Source organism: Dipodomys ordii, unplaced genomic scaffold (genome assembly GCF_000151885.1).
Source record: "Dipodomys ordii isolate 6190 unplaced genomic scaffold, Dord_2.0 Scaffold23, whole genome shotgun sequence".
NCBI classification, from domain to species: Eukaryota; Metazoa; Chordata; class Mammalia; order Rodentia; family Heteromyidae; genus Dipodomys; species Dipodomys ordii.
Genome location: NW_012267239.1, coordinates 256,854 through 281,180, shown reverse-complemented (window position 1 = coordinate 281,180; position 24,327 = coordinate 256,854). Strand labels below are relative to the sequence as shown.

At 39.1% G+C, this 24,327-nt stretch overlaps 1 protein-coding gene across 1 annotated transcript in view; it reads right to left on the bottom strand.

The window, feature by feature from the left end:
- Positions 1-24,327, bottom strand: part of Specc1l (sperm antigen with calponin homology and coiled-coil domains 1-like) — a 176,340-nt gene that overhangs the window by 122,242 nt on the left and 29,771 nt on the right. The window contains exon 2 of the mRNA XM_013014417.1: positions 10,931-11,120. Within this exon, the coding sequence (XP_012869871.1) occupies positions 10,931-11,083 (153 nt within the window). The 5' untranslated portion in view covers positions 11,084-11,120. The remainder of the gene's footprint in view (positions 1-10,930; positions 11,121-24,327) is intronic.

The following is a 24,327-nucleotide window of genomic DNA, read 5'->3' as shown; positions in this document are numbered from 1 at the left end:
AAAAAAAAAAATAAGTAAACAAAAAACTACAGAACCGAGGATGGAAGAGAAAAAATGGGGACAATGCGAAAGAAAGGGTGACATTGTCCAAAAAGAAATGTACTTTTTTTTTGGTAGGTTGTGGGACTTGAACTCAGTGCTTGGGTGCTGTTCCTGAGCTCTTTGGCTCAAGGCTAGCACTCTACCAATGTGAGTCACAGCTCTACGTCCACTTTATGAATAGTTAATTGGAGATAGAGTTTCCTAGAGTCTCTTGGGGACTTTTCTGCCCAGACTGGCTTCAAACCACAATCCTCAGATCTCAGCCTCCTGAGCAGCTAGGATTACAAGCATGAGCCACTCTCGCCTGATGAAAAAATGTACTCTTTACCTGATTTATATAACCCCTTTGTACATCACCTTTATAATAACAATAAAATATTTTAATTTAAAAAAACGTTTAAACTACACAACTCCTAGGAAGAGCAAAGGCTAGTCTGCCTCAAAGATCACAACACACTGAAGAAAAACCATTTGTAACATTTATCTATATTGTATAAAGATGATTAAAAATATAAGCTTTTGAAAGGAAAATGAACATTATGAATACTAGAACTGGCGATCAAATTATTGTTTTTAAAAAAAGAGTAAAAACAAAGGAAGAGCTAACAATGCTTGATAGAAAATGTACTCATTACCCTACTCATGTAACTGTAACCCCTCTTACAGTATTTTTACAATAAAAATATACATGGAAAAAAAAAAGAAAAAGCTTAAAACTTGGTGCTGGTAGCTTATGACTGTAATCCTAGCTACTCAGGAAGTTGAAGATCATGGTTGAAAAACAGCTCAGTCAAGAAAATTCTCCAAAAATTAACCATCAAAAAAAGCTGGAAGTAGAGCTGTGGCTCAAGTGACAGAGCTCTAGTCTTGAGCAAAAAAGCTCAGGGATAGTGCCCAGACACACACACACACAGACACACACACGCACGCACGCACGCACGCACGCACACACGCACACACACCTGCTCATTACAGATGAGCAGTCTGAAACAATTTTCTGTATAGCCTAAGATCCGAGAATCTAGATATTAAACAGACTGTTTCTCACTGAAGGAAAAAGATGTTACAAACTACAGATTGCAAACCTTGTATGCTACTGGAATTGAAATATAAGCAAAATTCATCATTTTTTTTTTTTTTTTGCAGAACATGGGTTTGAATTCGGGGCCTTTGTATTTGCTATACAGAAAATGATCACTTGAGCCATGCCCCCATACATTTTTATTTTAGTTATTTTGGGGGTGTGGGTGGAGAGTCGGTCATTGGGGCTTTAACTCTGGGCCTGGGCTTCGTCCCTCAGCTCTTCTGCTCAAGGAGTGCATTCTACCACTTGAGCCACAGTGCCACTTCCAGTTTTCTGGTTTAATGGAGGTAAGAGTCCGATGGACTTTCCTGCCCAGGCTGGCTTTGAACCTCAATCTTCAGGTCTCAGCCTCCTGAGATTACAGGCGTGAGCCACCAGCACCTGGCATGCTTCAGTTATGTTTTAGATAGAATCTTGTGCTTTTTCTCCTGAGCTTTGAACCGCAATCATCTTATCTATTCTTCCCACATATTTGGGGTGAATGGCAAGAACCACCATGACTAGCTTTTTCTTGGCTGAGATGGGGTCTTGCTCATTTTTTGCATAGGTTATCCTCTAACCAAAATCCTCCCATTCTCTGTGACTCCTAAGAAGTTTGGATCATAGGTGTAATCCACCGTACCCAGGGCATGTTTGTATGCATGTTCATGTCCCAAAAATAATGAACATATCTAACTTCTAGACCTTTGTTTTAAAATTTGGTCCTCTATTACAAGATTAACAAAGTCTAATTGAAACCTGGAAAAGTACAAAGCTTACTCTGCCAACAATCAAGGAAGTACTCAAAGAAATAACAGAAACATGCTAAAGAGACAGAGGAGCCACACGGAAAGGTTCCTGGCCCTTGTCCCTGGCCAAATCAGGGACAATGTAAGCATGAAATCAAGTGATGGCTAATATAATTTACAAAACACTGGAGAGGAAACAATGAATCCAAATCAACAAATAAATAGATGAGGGAGAAAGTAAAAACTCTTCCTTAGAATAGAATGTCAACTACTATCTGTAAAAGGAATGATGGTATTACTAAATTACCATTTGGCAAAAATCATTGTAATAAATGATTCTAAAAAGAATTATCAAAAAATTTTTACATATCAAAAATGGAAACAGGCAAAAAGAAGGTATCTCCAACAAAGTTATTTATTTGTTACAAAAGCAAACATAATAACTGACAGGGAAGAAATATAGCCAACATCACCGTAACCAAGCAAATATATGTCCCCAGTACCAGAACAAAGAGAAGCCATATGTTTTCAGAAAGGATGTGCCATGTCTGCTCTCTCCCCACCAAAATCTCATAACGCAGACTTGATCCCATGGGAACGCTGACAAACCCAATTTGTTAGGAGAGTCTACTAAATAACTAGTCTGTGCTCTAAATTCCTGAATTAAGGACTATGCCAAATTTAAGGAGAACAAAGACCACTTAATGTAATTTGATCCTGAATTGGATACTGAAGTGTTTTTCTCTTTTCTCAATGTGAATATTAATACAAGTGGAGAAATTTAATCAAAGTCTATATTTTAGATACTAGCTATTATATCAATGTTAACTTCCTGATTTTGCAATTATTTGCAATTAATTATAGTTATAAAAGAAACTATCATTGTTTTTTAGTAAATGTATACTAAAATATTAGGTAAGGGCTGTATGTCTACAATTTTTCTCATAAAGTTTAAGAAAAAATTTGTGCAGGGCTGGGAAGTTGGCTCAGTGGTAGAGTGCTTGCCTCGTATGCTTGAGGCCCTGGGTTCCATTCCTCTGCACCACATAAGAAAAAAGAAAAAAGCCGGAAGTGGTGCTGTGGCTCAAGTGGTAGAGCGCTAGCCTTGAGCTGAAGAGCTGAGGGACGGTGCCCAGACCCAGAGTTCAGGCCCCACAACCAACACCCCCCAAAAAAAATTTATTCAATATGATATATGGTATATATGTGTATGTATATATACATGTATATGTATGTGCATGTATTTGTGTATGTATACATATATGCAGAGGCAATTAATCAGGCAATCAATAAAAGCTTAATATGAAGTATACAATATAGTAACAAAGTAGTTATATTGCCTGTAATCCCTGCTACTCGAAAGGCAGAAGCAAGATTGCTTGAGTACAGGAGTTTGAGGCCTGAGTAACAAAGTAAATCAACTCTTTTGCTAGATGGGAGATTGGGCTGCAGGGAGAGTGAAGAGTGACAAAGGTTAGCGTTCAAATCAATCACTGTAATTATTCAAATGGAACAAGGAAGTAGGTAGCTAACAGCTGTAATCCTAGTTATTCAAGAGGTTGAGATTTAATCTTAGCTGGAAGCCAGACCTGGCAAGAAAGTCTGTAAGACTCTTATTTCCAGTTAACCACCAAAAAAGCTGGAAGTCGAGCTGGGGTTCAAGTAATAGAGAGCCAGCCTTGAACTAAGCAGCTCAGGGTCAGAGCCCAGGCCCTGAGCTCAAGCCCCAGGACACACACTTACATACTCACACACCCACAAATCCATACACACCTATGAAACCTGTTTACAAAGACAAGAAGACAGATGGGGAAGAGATTGGAAAGCAGAGTAAATGTGTGGATACACAATAATGAAATCCCTGCACAATTGATGCCAGCTAATAAAAATAAATTAACTAAGGATCAGATTGGGAGAATAGACCATTAAAAAAGAACTGAATTTTTTTTCTTCTTGACTTTAATAGCTACCAAGAAACTTTGAAAAACAGAGTGAATATAACTAACAAATATCTTTTCAATGTACAATCATATATACCAATTTTAAAAAGTATATTCAAAGGGCATAAAAAAAATAATCAAGGCCATTTACAAAGGTGCTTAATCTCACTAGTAACAACACAAACGAAAATCAAAGCCACAAAAGAACCCCTTTACCACTCTGGGCCGAATGGTTAAAATGAAAAGAACAACAATATAAATGTAGGTAAGAACTAGTAACCACTCTGAGAAGCAATCTGGTTTGTTAAAGCTAAACATATAATACACTCTCTGATCCACTAATTATACTCTGGACCAACAGAAATTCTATATGCATGCAATAAAAAAAATGCACATAAAATTGCCTCAAAGTGAAACCTTCAAAAATCCTTCAACAGTAAGTAGATAAATAAATTGTAGTACATTCATCCCACAGACTATTAACCAGCAATAAAGAGAAGGAATGTTGTTACATATAATAGAGAGTAAGAGAGAAGGCATACATAAAAAAAATTAAATAAATAAAGAGTATAGCTGGGCACGTGGCGCAAATGACAGAGTGCTTTGCCTAGTGACCACAAAGCCCTGAGTTCAAATTCCAGTACTACCAAAAAAAAAAAAAAAAAGCATACGTGGTTCCATTCAAATAAAGATCAAAAACTGGAGAGAAAAAAAAGTTAACCTATGATGCTACATGTAAGTAGTTACTCTGGGGAGGTCAGGAAGGGTAATTATTATCTGGGCCAAAGAAGATTCTGGGGGGCAAGTTCCTGCTGTTTCATGATCTGGCTGGTGGCTGCAGTGTATGTTCACTTTACAAAAAAACCCAATATCGGGCTGGGAAGGTGGTTCAGTGGTAGTGCACTTGCCTTGCATGCATGAGGCCCTGGGTTCAATTCCTCAGCACCACATAAGCAAAAAACAAAAAAGCCAGAAGTGGCGCTGTGGCTCAAGTGGTAGAGCGCTAGCCTTGAGCTGAAGAGCTGAGAGACAGTGCCCAGGCCCAGAGTTCAGGCCCCACAACTGGAACAAAAAAAAAAAAGCAATACCTCCCAGTGCCGGTGGCTCAAGCCTATAATCCTAGCTACTTAGGAGGCTGAGGTCTGAGGATCACGGTTCAAAGCCAGCCCAGGCAGGAAAATCTGTGAGACTCTTATGTCCAATAAAGCACTAGAAAACTGGAAGTTGCACTGTGGCTCAAGCAGTAGAGCACTTGCCTTGAGCTGAAGAGTGCAGGGACAGCGTTCAAGCCCCACAAAAGACAAAAAAAAAAAAAAATACCATGCTGTGTGAATTTTTCTGTACATAGACTATACAACAACAAAGTAAAAACAAAACCAAGTCAAGCACCGGTGGCTTACCCCTGTAATCCTAACTATTCAAAAGGCTGAGATCTGAGGATCACAGTTTGTAGTCAGTCCAGGTAGGAAAGTATATGAGACTTATCTCCACTTAACCAACAGAAAACCGAACTGGCACTGTGGCTCAAAGTGATAGAGTACTAGTCTGGAGTAAAAAAGCTCATGACAGTGTCCAGGCCCTGAGTTCAAGCCCCACAACTAACAAAAGGCACTTTCCAGCTTACCTTTTACACTTACTCGTAGGCTTGCTGCTTTTCCTATTTCTTTAAGTATTGCCACAAGATTCTGTACACACACATACGTTTCCACACATGAAATGTGGAATGGGGTATGGTATTCAATTCCCAATACCCCCATATACACCCACACCATACACACAAACAAATGAAGTTGATGAAGGAACACTTTTTAATAACATGTAAAATGCAAATTGTTCAGTAAAATATTCCAGATATTGATAAATAAAATACAACAACTAAAGTACTATACACTTTTCAAGGTCAAGTCAAAGTTTCCTAATGAACACCTTTAGCTCAAATTTTAAGATGAGTGTTCAAGGTCGGATGTGGTGGCTCATGCTTATAATTCCAACAATTTGAGAGACAAAGATCGGGAAGATAGTAGTTCAAGGGTAGCCCGTGCAAAAAGTTAAAGAGGTGAGAATGGCATACACCTGTAATCTAAGCTACTAAGGAGGTTGTAGGTAGGGCAGCCATGCTAGAACAAGGTTATCTGAAAAAACTTAAGCAAAAAAGGACAGAGGGCATGGCTCAAGTAGTAGAAATGCCTATCTAGCAAGTACAAGGAGGCCTGGAGTTCAAACGCTTATATACCAAAAAAAATTGCTTTAAATTTTACCTTTTAAGTTTCAGAGATGGACTGCTCATACCATTAACTGCTTTCTTCTGTTATGGGGGTTGGGGGACGTGGCTGGGAATCTAAACCTGGGATCTTGTTCATGAAAAACAAACAAACAATCACTAGCTACCTCCTCTGCTCTGATAACCTAATATTGGACTACAAGGTTAAGATCACACACAAAAAAGGTATAATCATAAGTACTCAGCTATTCATTCAGATTCTGATTGAAGGTTATTAGTTTCAACCATCTATCCATTTTTAGGAAAAAAGTATTTGCCAGTATAATGAAAGAGGCATATTGATCCTACAAGCACAAACTATGAATACTGATCAGTATGCTGACTTTGGCAGAACAGGCATTTATGAATTTATCTCTACAAAGAAAAGAATTCTATTAGTTGTGACAAAGAATACACAAAATCCCCATACAAGATGTCACAGCTCCTGAAAAGAGAGTAACCTCCTCCAAACTTACTGCACAATAATAGTGCCTTGTTCAATGATAACCACAGCTCCAAAGAGCAGTGAGATACTCAGCATCAGAGGTTCTTCCTCCTAGCTCTTGATAAGATCTAGCCTTAAGAAATGAGGTAAGTGAGAAAATGCATTGTCCTATCGCTTGCTACTGAAAAGGGGCATAAGAGTATTGTGCAATGCTGATACCCAGGTAGGAGTCCGCACACAAATGAGTTAGTGTAGGGATCTAAATAATTAAAAGCCAAATGCTTCCTTCAGCTCACTAATCATCACTGCTCCATCATAGTTATTGGAATTCAAGTTGTGAAAGGTATCATGAGCCAGAGATGGAAGTCTTCCTCCACTCCCCTCCCTTCTTTTGTAGGGCTGTGAATTGAACCTGGGCATAAACTATCCTAAATGAGTGCTCTACAACTGAGCTACACTCTGGCCCCTCAAAAGCCACTTAATGGTTTCAATTTTTCTGTTCTGTTTCACTATTTTCTTTTTTCCTACATTCACTTCTTCAATTGCTAATCAATGACTTCTCTTTTAGGTAAAACATAGTACTCCCTACAGGAACTATTACAAAAGAGCTTTAGCTCTTCACTAACCATCTCCACTACCTTCCTGCCTACACACGTATCAATTTAAATAGACTTGTCAACACAGCCAAGTCCAAGGTAAGACAGCTAGCTCGTGCCGGCAAGAGTTGATACTCAGTTTTGTTTTAGAATGGAAAAGTACTCACTTTTCAAGATCAAACTGCCAGTGAGTCAAGATCCACACCTCAGAAGATCTGACATGCCTGCTCCATGCATGCTCCATAGTTAATCTTCAAAGACACTGACTGCCACTGATGAGGAAGCCAGTAGTGCACATCCAGGGCCAATGTATCAACCTATTCTTCCAGTCACAACAACAGATCACCCAATCATACAGGCCCTCCACTCTGAGGACAACCCCAGCAATGGAGTAACCAGTTAGGTTAGAAAATGCTGCCTGACTTCTAGACATGTGGCAGCACTACCATCAAGGAAATTCTTCAGGGTGCTGATTCAGAGTAATGTCAGCAGGGCATAGACCTGTCCTGGTACTATCCTCCAGGCCACAGGATGACACCTATCAAGTCATCAGGGCTGGATCAAGAAAACCAGGGGGCCTTTCCTAAGCCATGGAGTAAGTCTAGGCTCATTTTAACAACCTCAGAATAGAAAAACCAGCATTTCCTGTTAGATCTTTCAACACTAATAAGTTAGTCTCTAATCAACTGTTCCTCTGAGGTGTTTCTTTTTTTTTTTTTTTTTTGTCGGTCGTGGGGCTTGAACTTTTGGGCATTGTCCCTCAGCTCTTCAGCTCAAAGCTAGTGCTCTACCACTTGAGCCACAGCACCACTTCCAGTTTTCTGGTGTTAACTGGAGGTAAGAGTCTCACTTTCTCCTGCCCGGACTGGCTTTGAACCACGATCCTCAAATCTCAGCCTCCTGAGGAGCTAGGATTACAGGGGTGAGCCACCAGCACCTGGCTTGTTTCTTTTTTTTTTTTTTAATTTACCTGAGATCTTTACTTTCCTTCTTAATAAAGCCATATGAATGGCATCTGCTCATCCTTTCTGAGGTGTTTCTTAAAATAATTAAGACACACTCTATCTGCCTGGACAAAGGGCTTTTGAACAACTCATGTTTCAGGTCATGCTTCATTTCTCCCTATCAGAGTAGCAGAAATACTCTTCTAGATTTCTGCAGAATCAAAGTTTCTACCAAGACACCACAACCTAAAGTAAACAAGAACAAAAGAATTTTGAACTGAAATTCAAAAAGACTGGATTATGTGCAACAATATATCAAAGGCTGGATCAGCAGGAAAACGGCACAAAGCAATCTTGTCCCTTGGATGGCCCAAACCAACAGACACTGAGAACATACCATGGGAAAACTGGTATATTCAAAAAACAATCCAGGGTTAAAGAAAAGTTTGTAGAGCTAACCAACAAAAATACTATGTGGAAGTAGGCACCAATGGCTTATATTTATAATCCTAGCTACTTAGGAGGACAAGATCTGGAGGATCATGGTTTGAGCTCAACCCGTATATAAACCTGAGACTTCATACCAATAGCTGAACAAGATGGTGCATGCCTTTTATTCCAGCTATACAGGAGGTTGAAAGCAAAAGGATCACAGCTCCTGGCCAGCCAACGCACAAACTCAAAAATTCCATCTCAGTTAATTAACAGCTGGATATGTTATGCACCTCAAATCCTAGCTATGTGGGAAGGATAAATAAGCATAGACCTAAGACCTTTAAAAAAAAAAAAAAAAGTAAAGCCAGGTGCTGGTGGTTCATGCCTGTAACCCTAGCTACTCAGGAGGCTGAGATCTGAGGATCGAGGTTCAAAGCCAGCCCTGACAGGAAAGTCTGTGAGACTCTTATCTCCAATCAATTAACCACCAGAAAACAGGAAGTGGAACTGTGGCTCAAGTAGTCAAGTGCTAGCCTTGAACTGAAGAGCTAAGGGACAGCGCCCAGGCCCAGAGTTCAAGTCCCACAACTGACAGACCAAAAAAAAAAGGTCAGGGGAAGAGGGAATGAAAGAGATTGAGCAGGATACATACATACATATATATATATATATATATATATATATATATATATGAAAATATCAAAATGAGATGTCCTTGTACAACTAATTGATGCTAATAAAACATACAGAAAAAAAAAAGAAAAAGAAAGCAGGAAAATAAAGACTAGAGGCATGGCTCAAGTAGTATATACCACAAAACAGAAGGAAGGAATAGAGAAAGTGGGAGGGTAGGAGGGAGAGGGCAACTATTTGGTTCAAGTGGTCAAGTAATAGAATACCTGCTTGAAAAGAACAAGGCCCTGAGTTCAAACCTCAGCACCACCACCAACAAAAAGAATGCTACTACTTGTCATTTTATTAAACACTTTGTCTGTGCCCAGCTCTGTGTTACCCACTTTATACATTCCCTCATTTAATCTTGACTATAGATTTTTGTTTTTGTTTTTATTTTGTCAGTCATGGGGGTTGAATTGCCTATAGATTTTTGAAGCAGGATCTAAGCACAGATCTGTTTCCAAAGCTTGTGGTCTAATTAATTACTTTCCATTCCACAAAGAGTTTAGCTAGCCACTGGTGATTCATGCCTGTAATCCTAGCTACTCAGGAGGCTGAGATCTGAGGATGCTGGTTTGAAGCCAACCAGAGCAGGAAAGTCCATTAAGATTCTTATCTCCAGTTAATCACCCAAAAAAGCTAGAAGTAGAGCTATGGCTCAAGCCTTGAGTTCAAGGCCCAAAATTGGCACTTAAAAAAAAAAAAAAAAAAGCAACTAGGTACTGGTGGCTCATGCCTATAAATCCTAGCTACTCAGGACGCTGAGACCTTAGGATTGAGGTTCAAAACCAGCCGGGGGGGCTGGGAAGGTGGCTCAGTGGTAGAGCGCTTGCCTTGCATGCCTGAGGCCCTGGGTTCGATTCCTCAGCACCACATAAAGAAAAAAGCCGGAAGTGGCGCTGTGGCTCAAGTGGTAGAGCACTAGCCTTGAGCTGAAGAGCTGAGGGACAGCGCCCAGGCCCAGAGTTCAGGCCCCACAACCGGACCAAAAAAAAAAAAAAAAAAAAACCAGCCGGGGCAGAAAAGTTTTGTGAGACTCTTATTTCCAATAAACTACTGACAAAAAACCAGAAGTGTGCTATGGCTTAAGTGGTAGAGAGCTTAGCCTTGAGCAAAAGAAGCTCAGAGACAGAGCCCAAGCCCTGAGTTTAAGCCCCATGACAGACACAAATAATAATAATATAGTCTGTAAGGAGTATAAAGAAAACCTACTAAACTAAAATCCTGTTTTATCTAGGATTCATACTGGATCAATCAGCTGTCCAAAAAAGAAGAGCAGCTTATGGTACGTAAGGGTATGTAGTAGGACTAGACACTGAATCCCAGGAACATCACAGCTGCTGAGTCTTGTAGAGTGGCTTACATGCTCCTGTCATAAAACCTTCTTAGGCTACAAGAAGTATCTTCCTATTTGAAACTGTCCACACTGCTCTGCTCCTGCAGGGCATCTGACATTTTCCCTGTGTGTTTCAGTTACTTATGTTTGGATCTCACCATACTACCTTTTACTCCACAAGTTCCTTGAAGGCAGACTCACCTCTTGTCATAAGCACAACACCTTATAAAAGGCAGGTCCTCAATTATTTGTTTCAAATGATACTTAGTGTGAGTTTCATTCATAGCGATAGACCAAAGCAACAATTAAGGCCACCTAATTCTAAGAGATATTCAAAAAGCCAGTACCAGTAAAGGGTGACACCCTAAATAATATTCATTTAATAAATTCAACATCATACTAAAACGCACTCTTCCTAAACTCTATCACATATTCAAATTAATACCTTTGACAGTGATGCTGCTGTTGCAGGTTTTACAAGTTTGCCTCCAGTAGAAACTGAAGAACTGTTTTCAGGCTTAATTTTTTCTGTTGTTTGCGATTTACTTGTCCCAGATACCTTAGGCACTGAGCCAACACTCCTGCTTGCTTTCTTCATTCTGCGCTGCCTCTTGGTGATGCATTTACAATCCAATCTGTAAAAGAAATAACATTCACACTGAGACAAATCTGGAAGAAAGCTCTTTAAAAATCTGTTTGGAAGACATTTACAATTTGATAAACATGTTTGAAAGCTGCATGTCACTATAGAAAATAAATCAGGAAGAAATAAAAGACAAGTGATAGCAAAACTCTTAGACTTACTTGTCAGAATGTACTCTAATTCTAAAGCTTCCTCCTTAAATATTATTCTGTAAGAGTGTCTTATATCTGTCTCTTAACAGAACTGACAGCACAGATTACCTTCAGCCAGAAGTGGCGCTGTGGCTCAAGTGGTAGAGTGCTACCTTGAGCTGAAGAGCTGAGGGACAGTGCTCAGGCCCAGAGTTCAGGCCCCACAACTGACAATAAGGTTTCCCTTATTTACAATAACTAGTATATGTATGGGACAAGCAGAAAAGGTCAGATACGATGATGTTAAGTAAAATGAGCCCCAAGATAGGGACACAAGTAGTTTTTTTCTTCCTTGCTATTGTTTCTAGCGTATTTATAAGGTACCATGTGATTTTTTTTGTTGCTTTGTATGTTCCTCCCCCATGGTATAACCCCTGTTTTCACTGTATTTGATGTTGGTATAATTTGGGGAGGGCAAGGGAAAAAAACAAATTGTTTAAATAGGGGATTCAGATTGACGGATTGAAACAATGAGATGTACAAGATGCTGTGTCCAAAAAACGAACTTTACAATTTAGGCAGTGGGGGGTGGGTATAGTCGTGGAGATGGGAGGGCAGGGATGATAGGGGAAAAACAAAGGAGGCAACAATGCTTGATAAAAAATGTACCCATGGGACTGGGAAGGTGGCTCAGTGGTAGAGTACTTAAATGCATGAGGCCCTGGGTTCGATTCCTCAGCACCATATAAGCAAAAAGAAAAAAAGCCGGAAGTGGCTCAAGTGGTAGAGTGCTAGCCTTGAGCTGAAGAGCTGAGGGACAGTGCCCAGACCCAGAGTTCAGGCCCCACGACCAAATCCCCACCCCAAAAAAGAAAAGAAATATACTCATTACCTTGCTCATGTATCTGTAACCCCTCTGTACAGTATTTTCACAATTAAAAAATAATAAAAAACAATATTTAAATTTTTTAAAATTATTGGCATAGGGGCTAGGAATGTGGCTCAGTGGTAGAGTGCTTGCCCAGCATGCATGAGGCTCTGGGTTGGATTCCTTAATACCACATAAGCAGAAAAATAATTTTTAATTTTTTTAATTATTGGCATATATTTGTTATGTATTAATTGTGGATCTTATAACACAATTAATTTTAATGCTTTTTATATAACAAACAATTTTGTTTCAACTCCAAATTCTCATCAACTGATAAACAATGGCCATAAATAAAATGTACTATATTTATCCAATAACACTCCATTTCAATGGAGTTGGCAATAAAAGGAATGAAGTATGGATACATGTCACAACATGGATGAACCTTGAAACCCATTAAACAAAAGAAGTCAGACACAAGGGACCATGTGTTATATAACCCTGTATATTAATCGTTTAGAACAGATACACTAACAGACAGAAAGTTAATTAGCAATTACCAGAGGTTATGGATAGTAAACAGAGTGACTGCTAATGGGTATGCAGCTTGTTATTCCTTTTTAGGGTGATGCAAAGTTCTAAAATCTGATTGTGACAATAATTCACAAATTTGAATAAACTAAAAAACACAAAATTTTACACTTTTAATGGGCAAATAGTATCATGTATGAAACGCAACAACCTGTACATTTTAGAAAACAACTAATGAATAATATCAAACAAGGATTTCTGGAAAATAAATTCCAACACTGAAATACTTATTGCAAAGGTCCTAAGATATAAGAAGTACAGATGAAGCAATGAATACACTGAGAGACAGAGTGGTCCCAGAAGCTGACAACTTGAGATCTCTTAACCTAGTGATTATTAGCACATCAGACCCCAAACTATCCTCAAAAAATCATGTAAGGGGCTGGGAAGGTGGCTCAGTGGTAGAGTGCTTGCCTTGCATGCATGAGGCTCTGGGTTCAATTCCTCAGCACCACATAAGCAGAAAAAGCCAGAAGAGGCACAGCGCCCAGGCCCAGAGTTCAGGCCCCACGACTGGACCCAAAAAAAGAAAAAAAAAAAATCATGGGCTTGGGAAGGTGGCTCAGTGGTAGAGTGCTTGCCTTGCATGCATGAGGCCCTGGGTTCCATTCCTCAGCACCACATAAGCAAAAAGAAAAAAGCCACAAGTGGTGCTGTGGCTCAAGTGGTAGAGCGCTAGCCTTGAGCTGAAGAGCTGAGGGACAGCGCCCAGGCCCAGAGTTCAGGACCCACGACCGGACCAAAAAAAAAGAAAAAAAATCATGTAAAACATACCTGCACTATCCTGAAATGAAATACACACTTCCCAAAGGTCTATAAAAATAAAGTAAAATTTATAACAAAGTATGAATTTCAATTTGTAAATTATTAGGCAGAATGACACTAGAAATCCACGACTCTAAATTCAATCCCTATGAATTTGGCAACTAGGCATGATGGATGACATACCTGTAATCCAGACACTCAAAAGGCTGGGGCTATATAGTAACACCCCTTCTCAAAATTTAAATAAAAATAAATTACGAATCATTATATAAATAAATAAATCAATTTGATTTGTGCGTTTACTACCAGAAACTCAGACATCACACTATCATCATGAAGCTATCAATAATTTCCTAGGACTGAGGAGTACAGTTTAATGTGAAAGTATTTATATATGTATACACACACACACACACACACACACACACACACACACACACACGTACAAGGTCCTGATTCAATCCCCAACACTACAAAAATAAACTAACAGAGGGATGAGTGGGGTTGGGAGAGATGAGAATGGTGAATAGGGTAACACTGATCAACTGACATGTTGAAACACTTTTGTATAACTTCTTAAAGATAGGAGGAAGAGAAACAGAAATCTTTTATCTTTTTTTTTTGGTGCCAGTTCTGGGGCTTGAACTTAGTACCTGGAACTGTCCCTGAGCTTTTTTGCTCAATGCTACCACTCTACTGCTTGAGCCACAGCTCCACTTCTGGCTTTTTTGGTAATTAACTGGCTTCGAGCCACCAGTGCCCAGCCAGAAATAGAAATCTTGAGAAGAAAAAAAAAAAAATCACCTTACTATAAATGAACAAAGATACCATTATTAGCTGACTTCCTCAGAAACAATGCAATGAGAGTGGAAGTGTGTGTGTATATATATAGTTCAAAACAAAACCGATCAGGTTGTATGACTTCCAAAAGAATCTAAAGACTAATACTTTTCTGTTGTTAAATTCTGGTTTGGTAGTATTATGACCTAAGAACATTTTTATCATCTTAATTATTATAAATTTGTTAGTTTATTTTATAAACTAAGATGTAGTCATTTGTAAATCTCCTATAAGCACCTAATTTTGCTATTACTGATTAAAGTCTGTGTGTAAATATCTAAAATTAATTAATTAAATTAAAAACCCAATTTTCCAAAAAGTTGAACTACTTTTTTTGGAGGGGAGGAGTCCAGTTATGGAGCTTAAACTTAGGGCATGGGTGTCCTGAGCTCTTTTGCTCTTTTGCTAGCACTCTACCACTTGAACTTCAGCACCACGTCTAGCTTTTTTTAAGTAGTTTATTGAAGATAAGAGTCTCATAGAGTTTTCTGCCTGGGCTGGCTTCGAACCATGATCCTCAGACCTCCTGAATAGCTAGGATTACAGATGTGAGCCGCTGGCACCTGGCTTAGTGAACCACTCTTAATGTGTTATTTTTTTTGTCTCAATTATACACTAATCAAAAAAAGAAAAGCCCAGACACTCAGCCAACCATTATTGCAGGTCTATCTATGAGGATATTTCTAGATGAAATTAACATTTTAATCAATAGACTAAAACAAGCAAATTCTTTTTTCAAACACCGTAGAAGCTACCTATGCCTTTTCCAGCCTTACTGAAGGGTGTCACATCAGCACCCATCACCTACTTCATCCAGCCACGTCAATGTGTGGAATACAAAGTACTCACAAGTCAGGCACTGGTGGCTCACACCTGTAATCCCTCCAGCTGAGGAGGCTAAGATCTGAGAATTGTGATTTGAAGTCAGCCCAGGAAAGAAAGTTTATGAGACTCTTATCTCCAATAAACTACCAAAATGCTAGCCTTCAGCATCAGGCCTTAAGTTCAAATTCCAGGACTAGCAACAACAACAAAAATATTCTCACGAAAACTGTGATGTAGCCGCTAAATGCTAAATTAATCTCTCACTATAACAATCCATGAAGAATGTCACATGTATTTGTCACAAAATATTTCTTTGAAAACAGGAAATGGATGTGCTGTTCCCAAAACTGAAGGGAAGGTCACTAAAGCCCACCCCACACAGCAGATACCATATGGCCTATGCAGAACCTAGCACGAGCCACCAAGCCCTCACAAGAGTCCACCAAGAGGGCACTTACAGAAGAAGCTACTGAGGAACCAACTGTCAAATTCTACTCCCAACCCAATGGTCTACAGGAGCAAGGCACCCAGACATAATGAATTCCTCAAGAACTCACAATTTTGAATTTAATAACTATATGGTAACAACACTATATTGTCCAATCTAGATTTATCTCCTTGTTCCATGGGTCAGTGCTGGACTCTTGGAGAAAAGGGAGATTCTGTGGATACAACACAGAGCGTAGCATATGCTAAGCATGTACTCTATCACCAAGCTACATTCCCCAGCCTATTGCTGTATTTGTAAACAAAAATGTTCATTCTGAGGTACTAATTATCATGGTATTTAATGGAAAATACATAGTTTTGCAAAACAGGAAATGTATTGCCAGTTCTAGACCTCTATGTATTAATTTAGAGCTATAAAAGTAAAATTCTTAACTATAACCATATTTAATTTGTAGATACTGATTACTTTTTACTTCATGATTTCTCAGACATGGGTGGAAACATAAACTGCTTTCATTATAGAAATAAACCCTGCATTTTCAAAGGCTGCAGTCTGGGTGGCCAGACTCTAACCAGATGTCTGGTTAGGACAGCCTCCTTAGAAGAGGATTTTGAACTCCAGGAGCCCTGCCTAAACCTAATTATACATCCAAAGCCACGCAGGAAGTTCCAGAGTTTCCTGTGCATCTACAAGGAGATGGTATGATTAAAACCTACTGAGGAAATAAAACACAGAGGGGCCATCTCTTACCTCCTACATTAATCTGGGACTGTTGTGCACAGTAAACTCAATGGCCACAGAATGAGCACATCAGATAAGAGGAAATGAGACTGGACATCTTCCCTCTAACCTACGTTTTTCTCTGCCTTAAATCTAAGCTCTACACTCAACCTGAGCAGCACTCCTACTATCTCAAGATTGCCTTGTACTTCCTTATAGTGGACCCTCCCAGGCCATATATACTCAATTCCCGCACCATCTCTATCCACTAGCATCACAGAGTGGGGATACCTTGAAGGTGACACAGATACCAGGAAAATGTAGGCTGGCAAGCTCAGAATACAGTGTGTCCGTCTGGGTTGCTCTTAGTCTAAGGAGAAAAACAAAACAACAACAAAAAAGAACAATCCTGCTTTTCTAGGAGGTATCAAAGGCACATATTGAATTCATGGTTACCTAATACTTTCTAGTCTGTCACAGAAACTGCTGTTAAACTGCTTTTCTCCTTTTTCTCCTTTCACCAAACTTTTCAAACATGCACACACACACACACACACACACACACACACACAAAAAAAACTTGCACAGTAAACATCCCATTTTTCTCCTTTTTATATAGCTGGGCAATTTATATTATGAAAAATGTATACTATGTATTTAAATTGTTTCAATTGGTCAGTTTTATTTTATTTTTTTTTTTGGTCCGGTTGTGAGGCCTGAACTCTGGGCCTGAGAGCTGTCCCTCAGCTCTTCAGCTCAAGTCTAGAGCTCTACCACTTGAGCCACAGCGCCACTTCCGGCTTTTTTTTTTCCTTTTTGCTTATATGGTGCTGAGGAATTGAACCCAGGGCCTCAGGCATGCAAGGCAAGCGCTCTACCACTGAGCCAACTTCCCAGCCCAATTGGTCAGTTTTAGATAAAGGTTCCAGTCTCTGAAATACTTTTGGTGTTTTTGAGACAGAGATTCACTGTGTAGTCCAGACTGTGCTGGAACTTGTACTCCTCCTGTCTCACCCTCCTGAGTGCTACAATTGCAAGCCTGACCACCACACTATCCTTGGAATAGCTCAGAACACTTCTAAATTCCGACTTTCATATGACATGCTAAAATTACCCTCCATGCTAACAAGTGCTGTCTTCAAACTATGTCCATTTAACTTCTACAACAGGGCTGGGAAGGTGGCTCAGTGGTAGAGCACTTGCCTTGCATGCCTAAGGCCCTAGGTTCGATTCCTCAGCACCACATAAGCAAAAAGAAAAAAAAGGCTGGAAGTGGCGCTGTGACTCAAGTAGAGCTGAGGGACAGCGAGCGCCCAGGCCCAGAGTTCAGGCCCCACGACCGGACCCCAAAAAAAAATATAGATAAAAAATAACTTCTACAACAAACCAGAAACTGAAGCTGGGAGCTGTAATCCCCTGTAATCCTAACTACTAGGAGGCTAGGATCTGAGGATTGCAGTTTGAAGCCAGCCTGGTTAGGCTAGAAAGTCTGTGTGACTCTTAGCTCCAATTAACCACCAAAAATTTTTGGAGCAAAAAAGCCTGGGACAGTGCCCAGGCCCTGAGTTTAAGACCCAGGATAGGCATGTTTAAAAAAAAAAAAGAAAGAAAGAAAAAAGAAACTGAACTCAAGGGAATCTAAGTTACCTCCCAACTCCAAAAACCTTATAATTCACATACCATATAACAATTTTACATAGGACAAAGCAATGATAAAGCTGTCACATACCTTAAGAAGCTCCCTCCAGGCCTCATCTAGTATATAGTACTGAACTTAAGAGTCAAGAGACCTGGGTCCAAACTCCAGCTTCGTCACATGATTGTATAACTATGTAAGGGAAAACCATTTAATCATACTTTGTATTTTACAAATGTCCTCTCCTATAAATAGGAATTGATAAAATCTAACTTACAGAGTTGCTGTGCAAAATAGCACGTGTAAGCCAATGAGAGCTAAAGTCCTTGCACACAAGTACAGGAGTTATTTCACCAGGACTCAAAGGTCATAAAAATGGTGTAACAAGCCAAGATCGGGTATGACAACTTATTTCAGTGATTCAAAAACCCCACCCTCTTCAACCATCCACCTATCCAACCAGGTTTCACTGGTAATGTCAAAAGGAATTTATAGACGCATTCTCACTGTCATTCGGCATCCGGAAGGATTCACCTTGAATTGAAAACACAAACTGTAGTGGAAACCACATGGAAGCCCTGAGGCCATTGCCCAGCTGAAAAGTACTTTTAGCCCAGGCACATTTTGGGACAAGAACCTTTGTAGGCAACTACAGGAGTGGCTCCAACCTCTCCTATCATAGTCACACCAGGATTCTGACTGCTGTCACTAATTTTTCCCTTTAAATTCCTCCATTAGAATCTTTTCTACCAGTTGTAGGAAATGTATAACTACTTAAAACCATTTAACCTGTTGTCCAATAGGTTTAAATTCTCTGTAGTGACTTTAAAACTACCACCCATGAGACTCACCTAACCTCTTCCAATCAAATCTGTATCCTGGGGCAAGTTATTTAACCTTTCTGAAGTCTCAGTTTCCTCATACATAAAAGAGGACTGGTAATTCTTTGTATCTTAGAAGGTGCATGGAATTATGTGAGAGGATTAAATGAAATAAAGAACTAAAGAACTTGCCAGGGTGACAGCCCACAGTAAAGACCAGGTAAATGGGGAGCTATCATAATTTCCAAAACACACTGCATTCCCCAATTATGACTAATGCCTTATTAAAATAAAGGCAGCAATTCAAAAGACACTTTGTAAGAGAAATGACGAAAGACTGTTTTACTTAGTACTTACATTAAATTATATACTATGGCACATAAAATGTCAACAAACAACTCTAGCTTCTAGTTCTTTCTCACTGAAAATTACATATCAGGAAGTACTGGAAATATATGGTAGAGAGTCCACAGGAATGATAATCAAGTCTAGTATTGCTGCTCCACATTTGGCACCATCTACATGGCCTTGAGCAAGTCATCCTTGTTAGTAAAGAAAGGTGAATTAAGATCTTTGTTTTGGCTTCTCAGAAACTCCATTCATGGTTTGTATCTTTAGAACCAGTAACCAAAACTTTTCTCAGAGAAGAAATTGCTTATTAGGATTGTGTGGGAGTGCGTGTGCACACACACAGGTAATTGAGGTTTGAACTCAGAGACTCCCCTAATTTGTTAGGCAAAAAGCACTACCACCAGAACCATACCTCTAGCCCTAATAATTATCTTTTATGCCTATCAATATTCTACTAAAAACTCACAAAGTACTTGAAGCAAACGATAAATACATTTATCTCTCATAAAATTCTATACTGAAGATATACGAATCATAATAAAATTGATATATTAAAAACAGTTAAACAGAGGAGTTAGTCAAAAGAAAACTTAAACTCATGAAGAGAGCTACATAAGTCAGTAAGTTAGCATCAGGTAAATCAAAACCAACAACTAATATGATAACCATATTAGTTGCCAAAAAACAAATCCGGGGGAGAAAAAGCTAGTAAAAATGTTTCTTAGGCTAGAGGTGTGGCTCAAGGGGTAAAGCATCTGAATAGCAAAAGTGAGGCTCTGAGTTCAAACACTAGTACCACAGTAAAAAAAAAAAAAAAAGGTTTAATAATACAGCCAGTTGATCTTATACTAAATTCTTCAACACACATGGAGATTTTTAACCTTTTTTTTTTGAGTCAAAAGACATTTGTAAAATGAGGGCATCTGCGTTATTTCCATATGCACACAGAGTATTTTGAACAAATTCACCCCTTCCACTATAATCCCATTGCCTTTCTTCCTCCTGACCTTTTTGAAACAGCATTTGGTAGGTTTCATTATGCTGTTATTGAAGGGAGAGGTATTCCTGTCCTTTGTTTCTCTGTAACCCCTGTAGTCCCTCTTTTTCCCCTGCTCCCTCCAGATGATGGCCTTCCAGTCCCTTTTATTCATGTTTGTTATCACTAAAGTATCACCATTTAAATCTATACTCCAAAGATGTGCAAGAATTTGCAATATTTGGATCTCTAAGTTTGCTTTATCTCATTCAAGATGATGACCTCCATTCATTTCCCTACAAATGATGTAAATTCATTTTCTTGACAGCTCAATAATATTCCATGTTGAGTAACGTTTATCTGCTGTTGGGCATCTAGGAAGATTCCAGAGTTTGGTTATTATGAACAGGGCTGCAAAAAATATGGGTATGCAAGTTATCTTTTTGTAAATTGATTTACTCTCCTTTGTATATATATCCAATAGTGGTACAAAGAGATCATAAGGTAGGTCAGTTTTTAGCTTTTTGAGGAATCTCTGTAATGATTTCCATAGTGGCCTGTACTAGTTCACATTTTCACCAACACTGTATAAGGGTTTCTTCCCCTACCTATATCCTCAGGAGCATTTACTATTGTCTTCTTGATGACTACTTTTCTAATTGTAATGAGATGGAATCTTAGTGTAGTTTTGATATGAATTTCTTTTATGTCTAATGTAACAGTTCATGTATTTATTAGCCATTTGTATTTCTTCTTTTGAGAACTGGTTGTTCAGTTCAATTGCCCAGTTATTAACTGGATTATTTGTTCTTTTGCTTAATTTAAGCTTTTTGTATATTCTGGATATTAATCCTTTATCCACTGAACAGCTGGCAAGGATTTTGTTTCCTGTTCTGTGGATTGTCTTTTGCAATGGTTTCTTTTGATGTGCAGAAAGTTTTTCATTTGATGCACTCTCACCAATCATTGTTCTTATTTGCTGGGCTGGGTTTTTAATATTTTATAAATTACAGAACAGGTCCAAAGAAAGCACTGACCTCTTTTTCTCTCTCTTTCCCTCCCCTTTCTTCTCTCTTTTTAGAAGTATTGGGAATTGAATTCAGCATTCTATACTTGGGCCACACCTTTAGCCACCATTCCTGCCTATTTCTAAGATAGAGTCTCACTAACTTTTGCTAGTCAGAATTCTTTTCACTAAGCTACATCTACTTATGGGATAGTGGGGGTGGGGGAGAGAAGTTAATTAAGTTAATTATTAGTAACCCCAGCTCAAAAGGTCACAACATAACAAAGCTCTATTTTCAATTTTCCTAATCAGAGAAAAGGCCACTCACACCGACACATGATTTTTCTTTATTGTTCTGTAAGATTTAACACAGTATTTAGAAAGAATTAGAAGCTCCCTGGATTTTTTTTTTCAAACCCAGAATCATATAACTCTTATCCTTCTAATAGTTTTTCAAAGAGTAACCAGGAAAAACCTTACTTTATATCAAGCCCTCTCAGATCCAATTCTGGAAGATCTCTTTTTAATACAAGTTGCTGGAAAGGCCTATTGATAATACTTAGCATTCCAGACAAGTGACAAAGCTGGAAAAGGACAACCTAAAAGAATTTCTGGCTATACTACACAAATGATTTTTCCAGATTTAGTCCAAAACAAATTTGTTCCCAATGTTCAAATTGCCAGAAGGCAAGAAACTTTGAGTCCCCTGGCCACCCTTCTCAAAGTTTCTTAGTATTTAGAAAAATAATATGTTTATTCAGGACTTCTATAATCATGGCTTTATGCTCAGCCACTTGGCAGGAAGTCACAAACTTATACAATACTGTATTCATAAGTAAACTTCTGGCTATGTTTAATTAAAAATACCAATTTATATGCCTCTACATTTGTAACAAACTCTAATCAAAAATACAAAAATAAAACTTTTATATTTTACTAGTAATTCAGTTTAACAATGTAAAAATACTTTTTTTTTTTTGGCCAGTCCTGAGGCTTGAATTCCGTATGGATTCTGTTCCTGAGCCTCTCTATGCTCAAGGCTTACACTCAAGGCTTACACTCTACAATTTGAGCCACAGTGCCACTTCCAGGTTTTTCTGTTTTATGTGGTACTAAGGAATGGAACCCAGGGCTTCATTCATGCTAGGCAAGCACTCTACCATTAACCCACATTCCTAGCCCATAGAAATACCTTTTTTTTTTTTTTTTTTTGGTCCTGGGGCTTGAACTCTGGGCCTGGGTGTTGTCCCGGAGCTCTTCAGCTCAAGGAGAGTGCTCTACCACTTGAGCCACAGCACCACTTCCAGTTTTCTGCTACTTAATTGGAGATAAGAGTCTCATGGACTTTCCTGCCGGAGCTGGCTTCGAACCCTGATCCTCAGATCTCAGCTTCCCAAATAGCTAGGATTACGGACGTGAGCCACCAGCACCCGGCAAAAATGCTTTTTGAAAAGCTTAAATGTTTATATTTGCAAATATGTTTTGATAATGTCAAAAAGGATTTTTTTTTTTTTTGCCAGTCCTGGAGCTTTGACTTTGGGACTGGGCACTGTCCCTGAGCTTTTACTGCTCAAGGATAGCACTCTACCACTTGAGGCACAGCACCACTTCTGGCTTTTTGTGTTTATGTGGTACTGAGAAATCAAACCCAGGGCTTCATGCATGCAAAACAAGCACTCTACCACTAAGCCACATTCCCAGCCCAAAAGGAAGTCTTTCTAAACTAAAAGTTAAAACAGATTAGAATTCAAATTAAGTTTGGTAAAAATTACGTGTCTTTCCAACAAACTTTTTACTGGTTAGGTTTTAGAAGAAAAATGAATAAAAAGTGCTATGGAGTTGGGCGCCAATGGTTTACATTTATAATCTAGCTGCTAAGGAGGCTAAGATCTGAGGATCAATGTTTGAAGCTAGTCTAGGCAGGAAAGTCTGTGAAATTCTTATGTCCAATTAACCATCAAAAAGCCAAAAGTGCCGAGCAAGAAAGACAAATATCACATGTTTTCTCTCATATGCAGAAGCTAAATCTAAAATACACATGGATTCTCATGCGGTGAGACTAAAGGAAGATTCTCTGTAGAGAGGAACACAAAGGCCGAACACCCATGTGCATCTGATCATATAAAATAAGGTTTATTGAAATGAAAACAAGGTTTTTTTTCTTTGTTGTTGTTTTGTTCATTTTTCTATCTTCAGGAAGGAGGGCAGAAATGGAGGGACAAAAGGTGAACAAATACAGCAGTGGTACTCACTAGAAATATATTGAAAATGAACTATACAACTTGTGGGTGGGGAAATCTGAAAGAGCATGAGGAAGGGATGACATTGCTCAAAAAGAAATGTACTCTTTTTTTTTTTGGGGGGGGGTGTCCGGTCGTGGGGCCTGAACTCTGGGCCTGGGCGCTGTCCCTCAGCTCTTCAAAGCTCAAGGCTAGCATTCTACCACTTGAGCCACAGCGCCACCTCTGGCTTTTTTCTTTTTGCTTATGTGGTGCTGAGGAATCGAACCCAGGGCTTCAGGCATGCAAGGCAAGCACTCTACCACTGAGCCACCTTCCCAACCCAGAAATGTTCTTTACCTGATTTATGTAACTGTACCTCCTCTGTATATCATCTTTATAAATAAAAAACTAAAGCCAAAAGTAAAGGTAGGGTGCCAGCCTTGAGTGAAAAAAACAAATGACAGTATGATGCCCTAAATTTAAAACCCAATACCAGCACACACAAAAAAATATTTGTTCTCTCTCTTTTTCTCTTCTTCCTTCCCCTCTCTCTCCACATGTCTCCATCTCTTGCAGGCCCACAGTTTGCTCTCCCACCAATAACTCTTTTCTGCCTGAAAAAAAAATACTTCTATGCAGTTGTTTAACCTTGTTTCTACAAATATAAAGCAATGTATTCAAGAGGACACGGAGCAATTTTGCACCATAGGGGACACTGACATTGCACTTTGTCTATAGAAATTCTTGGTTGTCATAACTTGGAAAGTGAGAGAGTTATTGATGATATTGACTGTGAAAGTAGTTCAAAGCCAGCCTGGACAGACAAATCTAAGATTTTTTTTTTTTTTGGTCCAGTTGTGGGGCCTGAACTCTGGACCTGGGCGCTGTCCCTCAGCTCTTCAACTCAAGGCTAGTGCTCTACCACTTGAGCCACAGCGCCACTTCTGGCTTTTTTTTTGTGTTTATGTGGTACTGAGAAATCAAACCCAGGGC